This window comes from Pimephales promelas, chromosome 1, assembly GCF_988280905.1.
Source record: "Pimephales promelas chromosome 1, fPimPro1.hap1.1, whole genome shotgun sequence".
Lineage (NCBI taxonomy): Eukaryota > Metazoa > Chordata > Actinopteri > Cypriniformes > Leuciscidae > Pimephales > Pimephales promelas.
In genome coordinates, this window is record NC_142769.1 from 40,200,646 (window position 1) to 40,219,657 (window position 19,012).

General features: G+C 39.9%; 1 protein-coding gene across 1 annotated transcript in view; it reads left to right on the forward strand.

Moving 5' to 3' along the window:
- Window positions 1-242: 242 nt before the first annotated feature.
- Window positions 243-19,012, forward strand: part of mmp14a (matrix metallopeptidase 14a (membrane-inserted)) — a 28,682-nt gene continuing 9,912 nt past the window's right edge. Inside the window, exons 1-5 of the mRNA XM_039651200.2 lie at window positions 243-746; window positions 16,513-16,661; window positions 17,132-17,254; window positions 17,874-18,181; window positions 18,281-18,445. Of these exons, the coding sequence (XP_039507134.2) occupies window positions 645-746; window positions 16,513-16,661; window positions 17,132-17,254; window positions 17,874-18,181; window positions 18,281-18,445 (847 nt within the window). The 5' untranslated portion in view covers window positions 243-644. The remainder of the gene's footprint in view (window positions 747-16,512; window positions 16,662-17,131; window positions 17,255-17,873; window positions 18,182-18,280; window positions 18,446-19,012) is intronic.

Consider the following 19,012-nt stretch of genomic DNA (forward strand, 5'->3'; position numbering starts at 1 on the left):
AAACAACCACGTCTCCAAACTGACCAGTAGCACCTCAATGGCAATGCAGAACATGAGATCCACGGGGAGGAGTCGGATCACGATCCAAGGGGTGGAGATGGGTAGGATTAGGGTTGGGTTTAGAGATTAGGGGTGGGTTTAGGGATCAGGGGGCGGAGTTGGTTAGGTTTAGGTGTATAAGGTGGGAGGAGTTGGATCTGGATCCGACTCCTCCCCCATGGATTTCATGTTCCGCAGTGAAGACCATCTCAAAGTGACAGTGAAGCCGCCTGTGGAGAGAGAGAGATCAGCGGAGGACAAAAGAAATTTCTCCAGTGCAAGATGAGAATGTAGCGCAGACCTAAGATAAAAACAATATTACACATCTGCAGATAGTTCTCTCTTCTGCTGGAAAGTGTATGGTCCAACTTTACTTTTGGAAAAATTTTCAATAATTATGATTACATACTTTATAGGCTAGGCATAAGTCGGTTTTATTCTTTTCTTCGGAAAAACTACCAGGCAGAGTTTTAAGGAAACGTTTTCACTATTGGAATGGTCTGATTTAGGAAAATCTACTGGGGAAAACTTAGAGGAGAAAACTTTAAGAACGGAGCCTAGAGCATTTTTTGTGTCCCGAATCCAGTCATCTCGTGCACTGAGGAATGTTGCCTAAACTCCAGACGTTACAGCGGCTACTGCCGCTCGCCCTCGCAAGCGTGTTTCTGGTGCAAAGCGGGACCAGTGGCAAAGAAGTCAGACCAGAGGTAAATATACACCAAGTGTTGTTCTAGTATTGTGTGTGTGTGTGTGTGTGTGTGTGTGTGTGTGTGTGCAGAATTAACCAACATAATGGGGACCAAATGCACCCAAAAGGATATAAAACCTGAAATGGACCAACCAGCGGTCTATGTGTGTGTCTTTCCACTATATCTCTCTATCAAACCTGTTGTTGGACACAGATATACTCAGATGTTTCTGCATGTCAGGATTTCCTTCATGAAGTGTATAGGCTACCTTATAATTTGCAGTTGAATACAAATGAGAAGTCAGATGATGTTGTAAAAAACTGTCTTTCTGGATCCCTAAATATCAAGGTAAAACAAAAACAGGAGTGAGTCAGAGGCTCCAGGGCTCCTAGAGAGGGTTAGTTATTAAAGTGTCGCAATTCTGTGGTTTCTGTACTGCATCTCTATATTCACATTTTTTCTTTCTATTTGCTTTGACAGAAAAAAACAAGGCTAACAGGTAGATATTATTACATATATCAATTTGTTTATACACCCCAGAGCCATCTAATGTTTGTTTCAGAAAGAGGCCTATGTCTGGTAGACATAACTGTGAGGGGGAAAAGAACGAGTGACATTTTGGCATCTCTGACACAGATGCAAGCCAGGAAATGGTCTAAAATAAAGAAAACAAGATCAGAGAGAGGATTTAAAGGGTTAGTTCACCAAAAAATGAATTCTGCCATCATTTACTCACCCTTGTGTTGTTCCAAGCACGTAAGACTTTCCTTCATCTTCGAAACACAAATGAAAATATATATAAAAAATCGGAGCCAGTTCAGTTTACGCAACTTCTTTGATGCTTCAAAAAGTTAAAAAAAAAAAAAAATCTGAAGAGACACAGTCGATTCATATGATGAACAGATTAATTTTGGCTTTTATTCACATATAAACATTGAACACATAAGAATTAATTAATCTCATTGGTTCTCGCACGTCTAACGGATGTGTGTGTTTATGAATATTTATATAAAAGCCTACATTTAATCTGTTCATCATATAAAGTTATTGTCTCTCTTCAGAAAATTTGGACTAAACTCAATTCATATTGACCTCTTTATGAACTTTTTGAAGCATCAAAGTGGTAGTTGCATAGACTGTCAACAGAGGGACAGAACTAACACTTTATGGGTGAACTAACACTTAAAGACATTTTAATAACGGTCTCTATTTGCATCCCTTCATTCCTTTCTCTCACACTCCTTCACATTTCTGAGATGGTTGAGAGACGTACTCAAGGCTAGTGTGAAAAACATTCAGCACTCCAGATTCCACCGAAAGCTTTCGAGGTTTTCAAAGACAATAACAGTCTCCTCATGTGAGAGTCGCGTGATCAGAGAGTAAGGTCACGCAAAAGGTTAAATTCCAGATGCCCATTGGCTCTTTGGATTTGCTAAGTTGCACAGCCCTTTAATATATACAGTTTCTATCCCTAAGAATTCTGAACTTTACTTCTAACAAACGAAATGCTTTACATTATGTTATTATTACTTTGCGCTGCACTTTTTCTGTTGTTACAGGTGCTTTTATTTAGAATACTGTACTAAAAGGTCAAAAAAAGAAAGAAATTCAGCCATATTCCTTATGGAAAACAGCTGGGTATTGCCCCCCCCCCCCCCCCCCTCTCCAAACCATAGTCGAGAGATGATGTATTTGTTTAAGTAGTATTACAGATGCAAAGCATCTGTTGAAACTCAGTTGAATTTTTCAGACCTTCATTACTTTAAGAGGCTTGAAAAAGTGTTTGTTTTTTGCAGTTTAGAAGAAAACAAATCACATGTTGAAATTTCATTCAGTAAGATGTACAACAAGACTCAAACTCTACAATTTCTCTTTTTGATGCTTGTTTTGTTTACATGGAAAAACGATGAAGTACTGCAGTATATAAATGATGCGGATTATATATGGATTATGTCATGCATCTGTAACTGCTGGAATTAGAAGATCAACTTCTGCTAATTTTTTTCCTGTGATCTCAAATTAATAGAAACTAGATATTTTTGAGTTTGCATTATTTTTGGGATTTTGATAAATATCCTGTGTCAGAATTAGTTCAGCTGCTCGGTAAATGGGTCAGCGATCTGATCCTCCAGTGAAGATGCAGAGTGAGACACGGGCACTAATGCCTGAAAAATGTTCTGTTTTTTCCATTGGCACAGACAAGGAGGAACGACTGACTAAGTCCTTCTGTCGTGCATTCAGACTCACCTCTGGCCTCATTTTTTTCTTCTTCTTTCTTTTTCTTCTACCCTTTGTTTTTATATTTCTAACTTTTAAAAAAATCCCTAGGACCTCACTTAGGTTTTGGGTTTTTTCTCTCCAACTTCTTTTTCTCCCTCTTTAATGCCTTAGGAGCAGCAGATCAGCCATTAAAATCATAAATGCTGCTCCCCCCACCATCTGAGCCTGGAAAATCTGACACCAATATATTCTGCAGAGAAACTATAAGAATAAGAGATTAGGGTTAAAACTGTGCACATATACTAGCAAAACAACATGTTCAGAATGTTGCAACACTAAAACTGATGAAATTGTTTTTCAGAAAGTGGCTTCTTAGAAAACACTGAACTGTCACACTGGCTCCATTTCAGAGTTTTAAAGAGGTCATATTTACGAAGTCTTGATTTTGTATTTTAGGTTTACATGCTTGAATGTTTATTGAATTATTATTTTTACAGCACCATCTTCCTAGTGTGTCAGTAATGCTCAGTTTAGTTCATCTCTCTAAGCCCCTTCTTACGGAAAGCGAAAATTGTTCAACTGCTTTGAGCGTGTGTTTTTTTTTTTTTTTTTTGCATATGCCTTGGGTGGGAATTATTTACAGGGTAACTAAACCCCTGGTCAGAGTCTGACTCCGCCCAATGGCAATATTTGAAAAATGCTAAAAAAGTGGGCAGACCCCAGCGGACGAAATAGATGCTAAAACACTCTATCCTGATCATTTTCAATATTCACAATTCCAACTCCTGACTGGTTCTGACGAAACAAGCTGGTTTTTATACTGCCAAGGGCATAGCTCGTACCAAGAGCGTGGTGAGCTGAAACCTGCGTACGTCACGAAGTGCGGAACATCCAATAGGAATATTCAACTGTAGTAGCCACCGTTCAACCTGAAGAGGGCAGAACTAAGACGTTTTTACCATATATTGTAGAAATAAAACACTATACACAAATGTCAAAAAAGTTACTCGAATCAATGAATGGTATTAATAAAGATCCATTCTTACAGATCATTAACTAAAAAAAGTTGGTTTAGGGTTTAGTCACTTTTTAAAGGAGCCGTATGTACAATTGTGGCCAAAACTGGTACTGCAATCACTTTCAAATAACTGTACAGCGGTGTATCCCCTCCTCCCTGCCCCCTGACTCGAGGTTGCCAGATAGGCTCCAGGATCCATCAGTTTTTTTATCCGACACATTTGAATCTGCAGCTGTGGTGACTAGAGCAGAGCTGGCAACCCGAATGCCGCAACAATACTGACTTTGTGATTGGTAGATCGGTGGAGGGTGGCGCATCAGACCAAAACACAACATGACAACATCAACATCAGTTGAGGGCTGCAACTTCACTTTTTAAGTATTTAAAAAAGTATTCAGTGGTTTAAGTATTTGAAATGAACATGATTTATAATGTCTAGTGACAAATCAGGGCCATTTTATGATTATTTGAACTAAGTTTCTTACACACAGCTCCTTTAAATGAGGAATATTGTGATGTGATATTTCCCGGAAGAAAACCCAAGACTACAATGGAGGCGTTTCAGGGAGTTCAGAAACAGTGCACACTGATATAGAGAATAACTCCCTTTGGAATGACTACTTTGGGACTTTGCAAACATTTTTCGTGCTCAAATGTCAACATTACGCACAAAAGATAGTTGAAAAAGTAAAAAAGCATAATAGGTTTAATTTTTGCTGTAGCATGTATTAACCGTGCTGGGATGTGTGGCAGTGATGTCATAGTGTGTGATTACACATAACCTCGTGTCTTCTGTATATGCAGCGTAATTAGCTTACCCAGACAGCCCGAGACTCAATAAACTCAATAAAGGCTAGCTGTCTGCATGGTAATACCTGACGCATGGCCACACAGTGACTCGCTCTTCCTCAGTCGGGAACGGTAGAGGTGTTCTAAATAGAAGCTTTGACACCCACCACTGGGAGTTCCAGGGCAGCGGAGCATGCTGGGATTGCTGGCTGCATTAAGAGGAGACCTGAGGCTTTCAGGAGGGAGAAGAGTGGCCTTCAGAGGGAGTAAGAGAGAAAAGGAAACATTTTCATCCTCGTGAGTTAGTGTTTTTACAAAAACGGGGCGCGTCACCACGGCGGAGGCACCACACACAGTAAGCACTCATAAAGAAGGAGGAATTGAATGACGGACTGAGAGAAAGAAAAATGAAGAAAGGGTGACCAGGTTAACACTACACTATAATGCCCTATCCAGTTATATACTTCCTCGACCAAAATAGTCAGTGCAGGCCTGCCAGTCCCATCGTAAAATCTACAAGTGAAGGAAACTGTGTGAAAGCACTCACTGATTTAGTGAAGTTGCTCTCTGGATGTGGTTTATTAATCACTATAGTATGATAACATACAGGTTTGTTGAGGTGTTTCACAGAGTATAATGTGTAAATAATAGGAGTAAGTGCCATAGAATTTGTCTTAAAATTGTAACGATAGTTTATTTAGTCAATTTGAACTTGTTTATTCACCAAGCCAAAAAATTTGTTTTTCAATTTAATATTGAATGTGAAGTGAACTATGCTGTCTTTGTTTCTAAAGGCACACCAACCCTAAAATGCAAAGGCACACTAACACAAACGTTGTTAGATCAACATAAATTATTATTTAGATCCAAGTAATTCACATTTTGTAAGTGTGTGTGAATCAAAAGGTCCCACAAACTGGAAATATAGTTTTTTTTATAGTATAATTAACTTTATGAACATAATTATGCCTTAATTTCAACCATTGTAAATCTGAACGGCTTGTCCTTCTTTTTCTCAACTCTTTTTGTAGCCGATACAAATGCTGCTTATAGCCTACTTAGAAAAGAAAGAAAGAGAAAGAAAGAAAATAAGAAAGGGAGGCAGTCTGAGGTCACAAGGATTACTGAAAAATGCTTGTAATTTTTGCTGACACTCTTTGTGGTTGGACTGGAGACACTGGCTGTCTGATCCTTAAAATTAGACATTCACCCATTTAGTCTAACAGACAGTCACTCCTAAACCTGTAACCTTTGTGTTAACAGCCCAGATCAGTGCATTAGTCTACAACCACCTGCACAGCTATAATCAGGGCCATGAGTCATGGCCCTCTATCAGAATCCAGAGTTTTGGGAAGATTGGAGAAACTTAATTTTTCGCCCAAAAAAAAAAAAACGTAAGGGGTACCACTGTCATTTTTTTTCGGGCCGAATTTTTGAGTTTCGATATCTCAGCTCTGGAAGGGGCTAGAGCCTCCATTTTTGCACTCAGGTCTAAGTCTCATGGCCCTCTATCAGAATCCAGAGTTTTGGGAAGATTAGAGAAACTTAATTTTTCGCCCAAAAAAAAAAAATGTAAGGGGTACCACTGTCGTTTTTTTTTTCGGGCCGAATTTTTGAGTTTCGATATCTCAGCTCTGGAAGGGGCTAGAGCCTCCATTTTTGCACTCAGGTCTAAGTCTCATGGCCCTCTATCAGAATCCAGAGTTTTGGGAAGATTTGAGAAACTTAATTTTTCGCCCAAAAAAAAAAAACGTAAGGGGTACCACTGTCGTTTTTTTTTTCGGGCCGAATTTTTGAGTTTCGATATCTCAGCTCTGGAAGGGGCTAGAGCCTCCATTTTTGCACTCAGGTCTAAGTCTCATGGCCCTCTATCAGAATCCAGAGTTTTGGGAAGATTGGAGAAACTTAATTTTTCGCCCCAAAAAAAAAAAACGTAAGGGGTACCACTGTCGTTTTTTTTTTCGGGCCAAATTTTTGAGTTTTGATATCTCAGCTCTGGAAGGGGCTAGAGTCTCCATTGTTGCACTCAGGTCTAAGTCTCATGGCCCTCTATCAGAATCCAGAGTTTTGGGAAGATTGGAGAAACTTAATTTTTCGCCCAAAAAAAAAAAACGTAAGGGGTACCACTGTCGTTTTTTTTTTCGGGCCGAATTTTTGAGTTTCGATATCTCATCTCTGGAAGGGGCTAGAGCCTCCATTTTTGCACTCAGGTCTAAGTCTCATGGCCCTCTATCAGAATCCAGAGTTTTGGGAAGATTGGAGAAACTTAATTTTTCGCCCAAAAAAAAAAACGTAAGGGGTACCACTGTCGTTTTTTTTTTCGGGCCGAATTTTTGAGTTTCGATATCTCAGCTCTGGAAGGGGCTAGAGCCTCCATTTTTGCACTCAGGTCTAAGTCTCATGGCCCTCTATCAGAATCCAGAGTTTTGGGAAGATTGGAGAAACTTAATTTTTCGCCCCAAAAAAAATGTAAGGGGTACCACTGTCGTTTTTTTTTCGGGCCGAATTTTTGAGTTTCGATATCTCAGCTCTGGAAGGGGCTAGAGCCTCCATTTTTGCACTCAGGTCTAAGTCTCATGGCCCTCTATCAGAATTTAGAGTTTTGGGAAGATTGGAGAAACTTAATTTTTCGCCCAAAAAAAAAAACGTAAGGGGTACCACTGTCGTTTTTTTTTTCGGGCCAAATTTTTGAGTTTTGATATCTCAGCTCTGGAAGGGGCTAGAGTCTCCATTGTTGCACTCAGGTCTAAGTCTCATGGCCCTCTATCAGAATCCAGAGTTTTGGGAAGATTGGAGAAACTTAATTTTTCGCCTAAAAAAAAAAAAAAGTAAGGGGTACCACTGTCGTTTTTTTTTTCGGGCCGAATTTTTGAGTTTCGATATCTCATCTCTGGAAGGGGCTAGAGCCTCCATTTTTGCACTCAGGTCTAAGTCTCATGGCCCTCTATCAGAATCCAGAGTTTTGGGAAGATTGGAGAAACTTAATTTTTCGCCCAAAAAAAAAAACGTAAGGGGTACCACTGTCGTTTTTTTTTTTCGGGCCGAATTTTTGAGTTTCGATATCTCAGCTCTGGAAGGGGCTAGAGCCTCCATTTTTGCACTCAGGTCTAAGTCTCATGGCCCTCTATCAGAATCCAGAGTTTTGGGAAGATTGGAGAAACTTAATTTTTCGCCCAAAAAAAAAAACGTAAGGGGTACCACTGTCGTTTTTTTTTCGGGCCGAATTTTTGAGTTTCGATATCTCATCTCTGGAAGGGGCTAGAGCCTCCATTTTTGCACTCAGGTCTAAGTCTCATGGCCCTCTATCAGAATCCAGAGTTTTGGGAAGATTGGAGAAACTTAATTTTTCGCCCCAAAAAAAAAAAACGTAAGGGGTACCACTGTCGTTTTTTTTTTTCGGGCCGAATTTTTGAGTTTCGATATCTCAGCTCTGGAAGGGGCTAGAGCCTCCATTTTTGCACTCAGGTCTAAGTCTCATGGCCCTCTATCAGAATCCAGAGTTTTGGGAAGATTGGAGAAACTTAATTTTTCGCCCAAAAAAAAAAAACGTAAGGGGTACCACTGTCGTTTTTTTTTTCGGGCCGAATTTTTGAGTTTCGATATCTCAGCTCTGGAAGGGGCTAGAGCCTCCATTTTTGCACTCAGGTCTAAGTCTCATGGCCCTCTATCAGAATCCAGAGTTTTGGGAAGATTTGAGAAACTTAATTTTTCGCCCAAAAAAAAAAAATGTAAGGGGTACCACTGTCGTTTTTTTTTTCGGGCCGAATTTTTGAGTTTCGATATCTCAGCTCTGGAAGGGGCTAGAGCCTCCATTTTTGCACTCAGGTCTAAGTCTCATGGCCCTCTATCAGAATCCAGAGTTTTGGGAAGATTTGAGAAACTTAATTTTTCGCCCAAAAAAAAAAACGTAAGGGGTACCACTGTCGTTTTTTTTTTCGGGCCGAATTTTTGAGTTTCGATATCTCAGCTCTGGAAGGGGCTAGAGCCTCCATTTTTGCACTCAGGTCTAAGTCTCATGGCCCTCTATCAGAATCCAGAGTTTTGGGAAGATTGGAGAAACTTAATTTTTCGCCCCAAAAAAAAATGTAAGGTGTACCACTGTCGTTTTTTTTTTCGGGCCGAATTTTTGAGTTTCGATATCTCAGCTCTGGAAGGGGCTAGAGCCTCCATTTTTGCACTCAGGTCTAAGTCTCATGGCCCTCTATCAGAATCCAGAGTTTTGGGAAGATTGGAGAAACTTAATTTTTCGTCCCAAAAAAAAAAACGTAAGGGGTACCACTGTCGTTTTTTTTTTCGGGCCAAATTTTTGAGTTTTGATATCTCAGCTCTGGAAGGGGCTAGAGTCTCCATTGTTGCACTCAGGTCTAAGTCTCATGGCCCTCTATCAGAATCCAGAGTTTTGGGAAGATTGGAGAAACTTAATTTTTCGCCCAAAAAAAAAAAACGTAAGGGGTACCACTGTCGTTTTTTTTTTCGGGCCGAATTTTTGAGTTTCGATATCTCATCTCTGGAAGGGGCTAGAGCCTCCATTTTTGCACTCAGGTCTAAGTCTCATGGCCCTCTATCAGAATCCAGAGTTTTGGGAAGATTGGAGAAACTTAATTTTTCGCCCAAAAAAAAAAACGTAAGGGGTACCACTGTCGTTTTTTTTTTCGGGCCGAATTTTTGAGTTTCGATATCTCATCTCTGGAAGGGGCTAGAGCCTCCATTTTTGCACTCAGGTCTAAGTCTCATGGCCCTCTATCAGAATCCAGAGTTTTGGGAAGATTTGAGAAACTTAATTTTTCGCCCAAAAAAAAAAAACGTAAGGGGTACCACTGTCGTTTTTTTTTTCGGGCCGAATTTTTGAGTTTCGATATCTCAGCTCTGGAAGGGGCTAGAGCCTCCATTTTTGCACTCAGGTCTAAGTCTCATGGCCCTCTATCAGAATCCAGAGTTTTGGGAAGATTGGAGAAACTTAATTTTTCGCCCCAAAAAAAATGTAAGGGGTACCACTGTCGTTTTTTTTTCGGGCCGAATTTTTGAGTTTCGATATCTCAGCTCTGGAAGGGGCTAGAGCCTCCATTTTTGCACTCAGGTCTAAGTCTCATGGCCCTCTATCAGAATTTAGAGTTTTGGGAAGATTGGAGAAACTTAATTTTTCGCCCAAAAAAAAAAACGTAAGGGGTACCACTGTCGTTTTTTTTTTCGGGCCAAATTTTTGAGTTTTGATATCTCAGCTCTGGAAGGGGCTAGAGTCTCCATTGTTGCACTCAGGTCTAAGTCTCATGGCCCTCTATCAGAATCCAGAGTTTTGGGAAGATTGGAGAAACTTAATTTTTCGCCTAAAAAAAAAAAAAAGTAAGGGGTACCACTGTCGTTTTTTTTTTCGGGCCGAATTTTTGAGTTTCGATATCTCATCTCTGGAAGGGGCTAGAGCCTCCATTTTTGCACTCAGGTCTAAGTCTCATGGCCCTCTATCAGAATCCAGAGTTTTGGGAAGATTGGAGAAACTTAATTTTTCGCCCAAAAAAAAAAACGTAAGGGGTACCACTGTCGTTTTTTTTTTCGGGCCGAATTTTTGAGTTTCGATATCTCAGCTCTGGAAGGGGCTAGAGCCTCCATTTTTGCACTCAGGTCTAAGTCTCATGGCCCTCTATCAGAATCCAGAGTTTTGGGAAGATTGGAGAAACTTAATTTTTCGCCCCAAAAAAAAATGTAAGGTGTACCACTGTCGTTTTTTTTTTCGGGCCGAATTTTTGAGTTTCGATATCTCAGCTCTGGAAGGGGCTAGAGCCTCCATTTTTGCACTCAGGTCTAAGTCTCATGGCCCTCTATCAGAATCCAGAGTTTTGGGAAGATTGGAGAAACTTAATTTTTCGTCCCAAAAAAAAAAACGTAAGGGGTACCACTGTCGTTTTTTTTTTCGGGCCAAATTTTTGAGTTTTGATATCTCAGCTCTGGAAGGGGCTAGAGTCTCCATTGTTGCACTCAGGTCTAAGTCTCATGGCCCTCTATCAGAATCCAGAGTTTTGGGAAGATTGGAGAAACTTAATTTTTCGCCCAAAAAAAAAAAACGTAAGGGGTACCACTGTCGTTTTTTTTTTCGGGCCGAATTTTTGAGTTTCGATATCTCATCTCTGGAAGGGGCTAGAGCCTCCATTTTTGCACTCAGGTCTAAGTCTCATGGCCCTCTATCAGAATCCAGAGTTTTGGGAAGATTGGAGAAACTTAATTTTTCGCCCAAAAAAAAAAACGTAAGGGGTACCACTGTCGTTTTTTTTTTCGGGCCGAATTTTTGAGTTTCGATATCTCATCTCTGGAAGGGGCTAGAGCCTCCATTTTTGCACTCAGGTCTAAGTCTCATGGCCCTCTATCAGAATCCAGAGTTTTGGGAAGATTTGAGAAACTTAATTTTTCGCCCAAAAAAAAAAAACGTAAGGGGTACCACTGTCGTTTTTTTTTTCGGGCCGAATTTTTGAGTTTCGATATCTCAGCTCTGGAAGGGGCTAGAGCCTCCATTTTTGCACTCAGGTCTAAGTCTCATGGCCCTCTATCAGAATCCAGAGTTTTGGGAAGATTGGAGAAACTTAATTTTTCGCCCCAAAAAAAATGTAAGGGGTACCACTGTCGTTTTTTTTTCGGGCCGAATTTTTGAGTTTCGATATCTCAGCTCTGGAAGGGGCTAGAGCCTCCATTTTTGCACTCAGGTCTAAGTCTCATGGCCCTCTATCAGAATTTAGAGTTTTGGGAAGATTGGAGAAACTTAATTTTTCGCCCAAAAAAAAAAACGTAAGGGGTACCACTGTCGTTTTTTTTTTCGGGCCAAATTTTTGAGTTTTGATATCTCAGCTCTGGAAGGGGCTAGAGTCTCCATTGTTGCACTCAGGTCTAAGTCTCATGGCCCTCTATCAGAATCCAGAGTTTTGGGAAGATTGGAGAAACTTAATTTTTCGCCTAAAAAAAAAAAAAGTAAGGGGTACCACTGTCGTTTTTTTTTTCGGGCCGAATTTTTGAGTTTCGATATCTCATCTCTGGAAGGGGCTAGAGCCTCCATTTTTGCACTCAGGTCTAAGTCTCATGGCCCTCTATCAGAATCCAGAGTTTTGGGAAGATTGGAGAAACTTAATTTTTCGCCCAAAAAAAAAAACGTAAGGGGTACCACTGTCGTTTTTTTTTCGGGCCGAATTTTTGAGTTTCGATATCTCAGCTCTGGAAGGGGCTAGAGCCTCAATTTTTGCACTCAGGTCTAAGTCTCATGGCCCTCTATCAGAATCCAGAGTTTTGGGAAGATTGGAGAAACTTAATTTTTCGCCCCAAAAAAAAAAAAACGTAAGGGGTACCACTGTCGTTTTTTTTTTCGGGCCGAATTTTTGAGTTTCGATATCTCAGCTCTGGAAGGGGCTAGAGCCTCCATTTTTGCACTCAGGTCTAAGTCTCATGGCCCTCTATCAGAATCCAGAGTTTTGGGAAGATTGGAGAAACTTAATTTTTCGCCCAAAAAAAAAAACGTAAGGGGTACCACTGTCGTTTTTTTTTTTCGAGCCGAATTTTTGAGTTTCGATATCTCAGCTCTGGAAGGGGCTAGAGCCTCCATTTTTGCACTCAGGTCTAAGTCTCATGGCCCTCTATCAGAATCCAGAGTTTTGGGAAGATTGGAGAAACTTAATTTTTCGCCCAAAAAAAAAAACGTAAGGGGTACCACTGTCGTTTTTTTTTTCGGGCCGAATTTTTGAGTTTCGATATCTCAGCTCTGGAAGGGGCTAGAGCCTCCATTTTTGCACTCAGGTCTAAGTCTCATGGCCCTCTATCAGAATCCAGAGGTTTGGGAAGATTGGAGAAACTTAATTTTTCGCCCAAAAAAAAAAAACGTAAGGGGTACCACTGTCGTTTTTTTTTTTTCGGGACGAATTTTTGAGTTTTGATATCTCAGCTCTGGAAGGGGCTAGAGTCTCCATTTTTGCACTCAGGTCTAAGTGTCATGGCCCTCTATCAGAATCCAGAGTTTTGGGAAGATTGGAGAAACTTAATTTTTCGCCCAAAAAAAAAAAACGTAAGGGGTACCACTGTCGTTTTTTTTTCGGGCCGAATTTTTGAGTTTCGATATCTCAGCTCTGGAAGGGGCTAGAGCCTCCATTTTTGCACTCAGGTCTAAGTCTCATGGCCCTCTATCAGAATCCAGAGTTTTGGGAAGATTGGAGAAACTTAATTTTTCGCCCAAAAAAAAAACGTAAGGGGTACCACTGTCGTTTTTTTTTCGGGCCGAATTTTTGAGTTTCGATATCTCATCTCTGGAAGGGGCTAGAGCCTCCATTTTTGCACTCAGGTCTAAGTCTCATGGCCCTCTATCAGAATCCAGAGTTTTGGGAAGATTGGAGAAACTTAATTTTTCGCCCCAAAAAAAAAAAACGTAAGGGGTACCACTGTCGTTTTTTTTTCGGGCCGAATTTTTGAGTTTCGATATCTCATCTCTGGAAGGGGCTAGAGCCTCCATTTTTGCACTCAGGTCTAAGTCTCATGGCTCTCTATCAGAATCCAGAGTTTTGGGAAGATTGGAGAAACTTAATTTTTCGCCCAAAAAAAAAAACGTAAGGGGTACCACTGTCGTTTTTTTTTTCGGGCCGAATTTTTGAGTTTCGATATATCAGCTCTGGAAGGGGCTAGAGCCTCCATTTTTGCACTCAGGTCTAAGTCTCATGGCCCTCTATCAGAATCCAGAGTTTTGGGAAGATTGGAGAAACTTAATTTTTCGCCCAAAAAAAAAAACGTAAGGGGTACCACTGTCGTTTTTTTTTCGGGCCGAATTTTTAAGTTTCGGTATCTCAGCTCTGGAAGGGGCTAGAGCCTCCATTTTTGCACTCAGGTCTAAGTCTCATGGCCCTCTATCAGAATCCAGAGTTTTGGGAAGATTGGAGAAACTTAATTTTTCGCCCAAAAAAAAAAAACGTAAGGGGTACCACTGTCGTTTTTTTTTTCGGGCCGAATTTTTGAGTTTCGATATCTCAGCTCTGGAAGGGGCTAGAGCCTCCATTTTTGCACTCAGGTCTAAGTCTCATGGCCCTCTATCAGAATCCAGAGTTTTGGGAAGATTGGAGAAACTTAATTTTTCGCCCAAAAAAAAAACGTAAGGGGTACCACTGTCGTTTTTTTTTTCGGGCCGAATTTTTGAGTTTCGATATCTCAGCTCTGGAAGGGGCTAGAGCCTCCATTTTTGCACTCAGGTCTAAGTCTCATGGCCCTCTATCAGAATCCAGAGTTTTGGGAAGATTGGAGAAACTTAATTTTTCGCCCCAAAAAAAAAACGTAAGGGGTACCACTGTCGTTTTTTTTTTCGGGCCGAATTTTTGAGTTTCGATATCTCAGCTCTGGAAGGGGCTAGAGCCTCCATTTTTGCACTCAGGTCTAAGTCTCATGGCCCTCTATCAGAATCCAGAGTTTTGGGAAGATTGGAGAAACTTAATTTTTCGCCCAAAAAAAAAAAACGTAAGGGGTACCACTGTCGTTTTTTTTTTCGGGCCGAATTTTTGAGTTTTGATATCTCAGCTCTGGAAGGGGCTAGAGCCTCCATTTTTGCACTCAGGTCTAAGTCTCATGGCCCTCTATCAGAATCCAGAGGTTTGGGAAGATTGGAGAAACTTAATTTTTCGCCCAAAAAAAAAACCGTAAGGGGTACCACTGTCGTTTTTTTTTTCGGGCCGAATTTTTGAGTTTTGATATCTCAGCTCTGGAAGGGGCTAGAGTCTCCATTTTTGCACTCAGGTCTAAGTCTCATGGCCCTCTATCAGAATCCAGAGTTTTGGGAAGATTGGAGAAACTTAATTTTTCGCCCCAAAAAAAAAACGTAAGGGGTACCACTGTCGTTTTTTTTTTCGGGCCGAATTTTTGAGTTTCGATATCTCAGCTCTGGAAGGGGCTAGAGCCTCCATTTTTGCACTCAGGTCTAAGTCTCATGGCCCTCTATCAGAATCCAGAGTTTTGGGAAGATTGGAGAAACTTAATTTTTTGCCCCAAAAAAAAAACGTAAGGGGTACCACTGTCGTTTTTTTTTCGGGCCGAATTTTTGAGTTTCGATATCTCAGCTCTGGAAGGGGCTAGAGCCTCCATTTTTGCACTCAGGTCTAAGTCTCATGGCCCTCTATAAGAATCCAGAGTTTTGGGAAGATTGGAGAAACTTAATTTTTCGCCCAAAAAAAAAACGTAAGGGGTACCACTGTCGTTTTTTTTTCGGGCCGAATTTTTGAGTTTCGATATCTCAGCTCTGGAAGGGGCTAGAGCCTCCATTTTTGCACTCAGGTCTAAGTCTCATGGCCCTCTATCAGAATCCAGAGTTTTGGGAAGATTGGAGAAACTTAATTTTTCGCCCCAAAAAAAAAAACGTAAGGGGTACCACTGTCGTTTTTTTTTTCAGGCCGAATTTTTGAGTTTCGATATCTCAGCTCTGGAAGGGGCTAGAGCCTCCATTTTTGCACTCAGGTCTAAGTCTCATGGCCCTCTATCAGAATCCAGAGTTTTGGGAAAATTGGAGAAACTTAATTTTTTGCCAAAAAAAAAAAACGTAAGGGGTACCACTGTCGTTTTTTTTTTTTCGGGCCGAATTTTTGAGTTTCGATATCTCAGCTCTGGAAGGGGCTAGAGCCTCAATTTTTGCACTCAGGTTTTAGTCTCATGGCCCTCTATCAGAATCCAGAGTTTTGGGAAGATTGAAGAAACTTAATTTTTCGCCCAAAAAAAAAAACGTAAGGGGTACCACTGTCTTTTTTTTTTTTTCGGGCCGAATTTTTGAGTTTCGATATCTCAGCTCTGGAAGGGGCTAGAGCCTCCATTTTTGCACTCAGGTCTAAGTCTCATAACTACCATAGACATGAGGGGAACACATCCCTTCAGTATTCAGAATACTAGTTTATCATGTGGGATTTTGCTTCTGTATAGTGAACATATATATACCAAACATGTTTTCTTTGAGCACAAGTCATAAGCACATGAAGATTGAAGTTCTTTGAAGCTATATAATTACATTACCATTGTCGTTTGTTTAGCTGTACATTACATATATTTAGATTTTTTTTCTTTGTTAGGTTTCCCTTTTCTCCCTTTTCATGTTCTCAGTGTTAATTTCAGTAAGTCAGAAAACAAAAGAACTGTTTTAATTCAAAGTTAGTCCGTCTTTACCCATGTGTGGCCAGCCTTAATCCTACCCCTAAAAGAAAACATTCTTCGGAAGGGGGGGGCATTTCTTCAGCAAATATATCCCCAAAGCATAACTAGGTTGGAAACACACACATGTACAAGTTAAATTATGGTCATAAAGTCTCTGAAATGTACAGTTACTTACAGTTACAACACACAAGACACAGTTAAAGCCTTCAAAATTGTTGAGTGTCCATACAAACTCTCTTACCCACAAAAGTTTAACCAGGTCATAAGCAATGTGCTTGGACTGCGGTTCATCACTGATGTTTGTGGACTTTGGCAGGTTTATGTACAGTTAGATTTTATAAATTCAGACAGCATGTCATGTGTATGTGGTGCTGCATTAAGACATTTGGAACAGTGAGGACACTTCAAAAGCATTCAGCCCAACCTTTAATTCACTGAGGTCACCTTAACAGCCATTACAGCAGTGACACCTGTGCTATTTCATGCTCTGACAGAAGTTGTGATGTTTTCCAGAGAAACTTTTTTGTGCACGAGTGTGTGTGTGTCTTTTATTCACATTCGATTTATTATAGTAGTTACAGCTGCATGTTAATATGTGTTTTGTCATTCATTCTCTCTCAGGCTTGGCTCCAGCAGTATGGGTATCTTCCTCCTGGCGATGTCCGGGCTCAGGCAATCCGCTCTCCTAAATCCATCAACTCAGCTATATCCGCCATGCAGAAATTCTATGGCCTCACTGTCACCGGCACTATGGATCCAGCTACACTATCGTAAGTCTTGCCCTGTCTCGTACTGATAAAGTACTTGAGTAAAAGTACAGATACCATAATAAAATATTACTCCAGTATAAGTACTCATTTTCAGTATTACTTGAAAAGTACAAAAGTAAGTTAATGTACTATTACTATAATTATTAAAAGTAAAATTGATTGATTATTTCATTCGATTATTGATTATTCATTGATTATTTATGAAGGGAAATTTTACCAAAATAAAAGTACTCTGATTAAGTACACAGGTACCAGAAAAAAATAACTTAATTACTGTCCAACACTGGTTAATTGTTACCATTTAAAGATAATGTGCAATATGTTACTCAATAGCTATATTATTTATGCTAAAGACTGACAATCTTTGTCCACAAATGGATGACCTGATAATTAAACATCTGATTTGCTGCCTGTTTTCAATCATACGTGCGAGCCAATGACTTTGTCTTGCATTAACATGATGTTGTTAGGGCGATGCAGCGGCCAAGGTGCGGTGTTCCAGATAAATTCGGCTCTGAACTGAAGAGCAACCTGCGGAAGAAGCGCTATGTCATCCAGGGTCTAAAATGGGACAAAAGAGAGGTCACATTCAGGTATGGAACTGTAATTGACAGCCTAAGGAAAATGAATAATAATAGTAATATTTAATGCACATGAAACTGTGGCACTCTATCCACCTTAATTTTAATGTAAGACCAGACGCAGCCATTTCTAACCTGAATGTGCGAGGCGTCTGGTGCCACCCTCTTCCAGCTATTTTAGTTGTACAAAAACAGTCTGTTGTGTTGATTGATATTGCAAACTGATATTTGTTATCATATTATTTTAATATCTAATCATAATCATAAACACTGGTTTGTAACACTTAGTTATTCTTCGAGTTTTTACCTATAGCAAGTCTCACGCATTTACAGAAAATAGCTCCCAAAATTGCAAAATAAGGTGGATGCGCCTGCCGTTAACATGCATTTTTTTATTCAGATAGTATTCTGGATGGAGAAAGCTGGATTGCATTTACTCTTTGCATTCCAATGCAAGATTCAATTATTAAATGATGACTAACTTCTTCAGAACATTATTAGTCTACTTCTTCTTTTTCAGAAGTGGAAATAGACTGTATGTATGTATTTAAAAATGACCACATTTCTACACTTCCTTCCTGAAAGGAAAACTTAGATTTAGCAATTAAGCACAAATGTTTTCTTTACCCAGTATCCAGAGCTACACTTCTAAAGTTGGTGAGCATGCCACACACGAGGCCATCAGGAAGGCCTTCAGGGTCTGGGAGGACGTGACACCACTCAAGTTCCGTGAAATCCCATACAGTCAAATCAGTGGCAAGGTGGACAAGTTTGCAGATATCATGCTTTCCTTCGCGGAAGGCTATCACGGAGACAGCACCCCATTCGACGGCGAGGGAGGTTTCCTGGCCCATGCGTACTTCCCTGGTCAAGGTATCGGAGGTGATACCCATTTTGACGGAGCAGAGCCTTGGACGACAGGCAATGTTGACCAGGGAGGTGAGCAGGAATGTGAAAATGTTTCTGTCAACTGAACAAACTTCATGTGTAATGTGTTATTTTTACATTTAGAGTATCACTCTTCTGCCTCTCTTTCAGGTAATGATGTGTTCCTGGTGGCAGTGCATGAATTAGGCCATGCTCTTGGTTTGGAACACTCCGGCGATCCCTCTGCCATCATGGCTCCGTTTTACCAGTGGATGGACACTGAGAACTTTGTGCTGCCCGATGATGACAGACGGGGGATCCAGCAGATATATGGCAGTCAGTTTGCATTGCATATATATATTTATTTTAATTTATTTATTCATCATTTTTATTTTTATTACAAGATTATTATGTACAATGACAGTCTGATTTTAACACTTTACTATAAGGGCCAATTAGATGAGCAATGAGCAATACATACATTACAGTTTTCATTCATCTTTGTTAACTTTAGTTAATAATGTGATTAATTTATTGAATTAATAATGTGAACAGATTAGTGCTGTCAAATCAACTAATCGTATATACTGTACACACACACACACACACACACACACACACACATATATATATACATATACATACATACATATACACATTTCATTTTATATATAAGATATATAACAATAAAAAATATATATGAATAATTACTAAATATAATTTCTAAAAATCATTAAGAAAGAACTTACTGATGCCAAAGTGGTGTTGTTGTTTCACATTTTATCTGAAGCATTTACTGTTATGTTAGGATTACAAATAGAGATAAAGAAACAAATCTTAATTTTTCTACATTTAAAACTATAGATATTTAAACAGAAAAAAATAAAAATGTCATCAAATCAA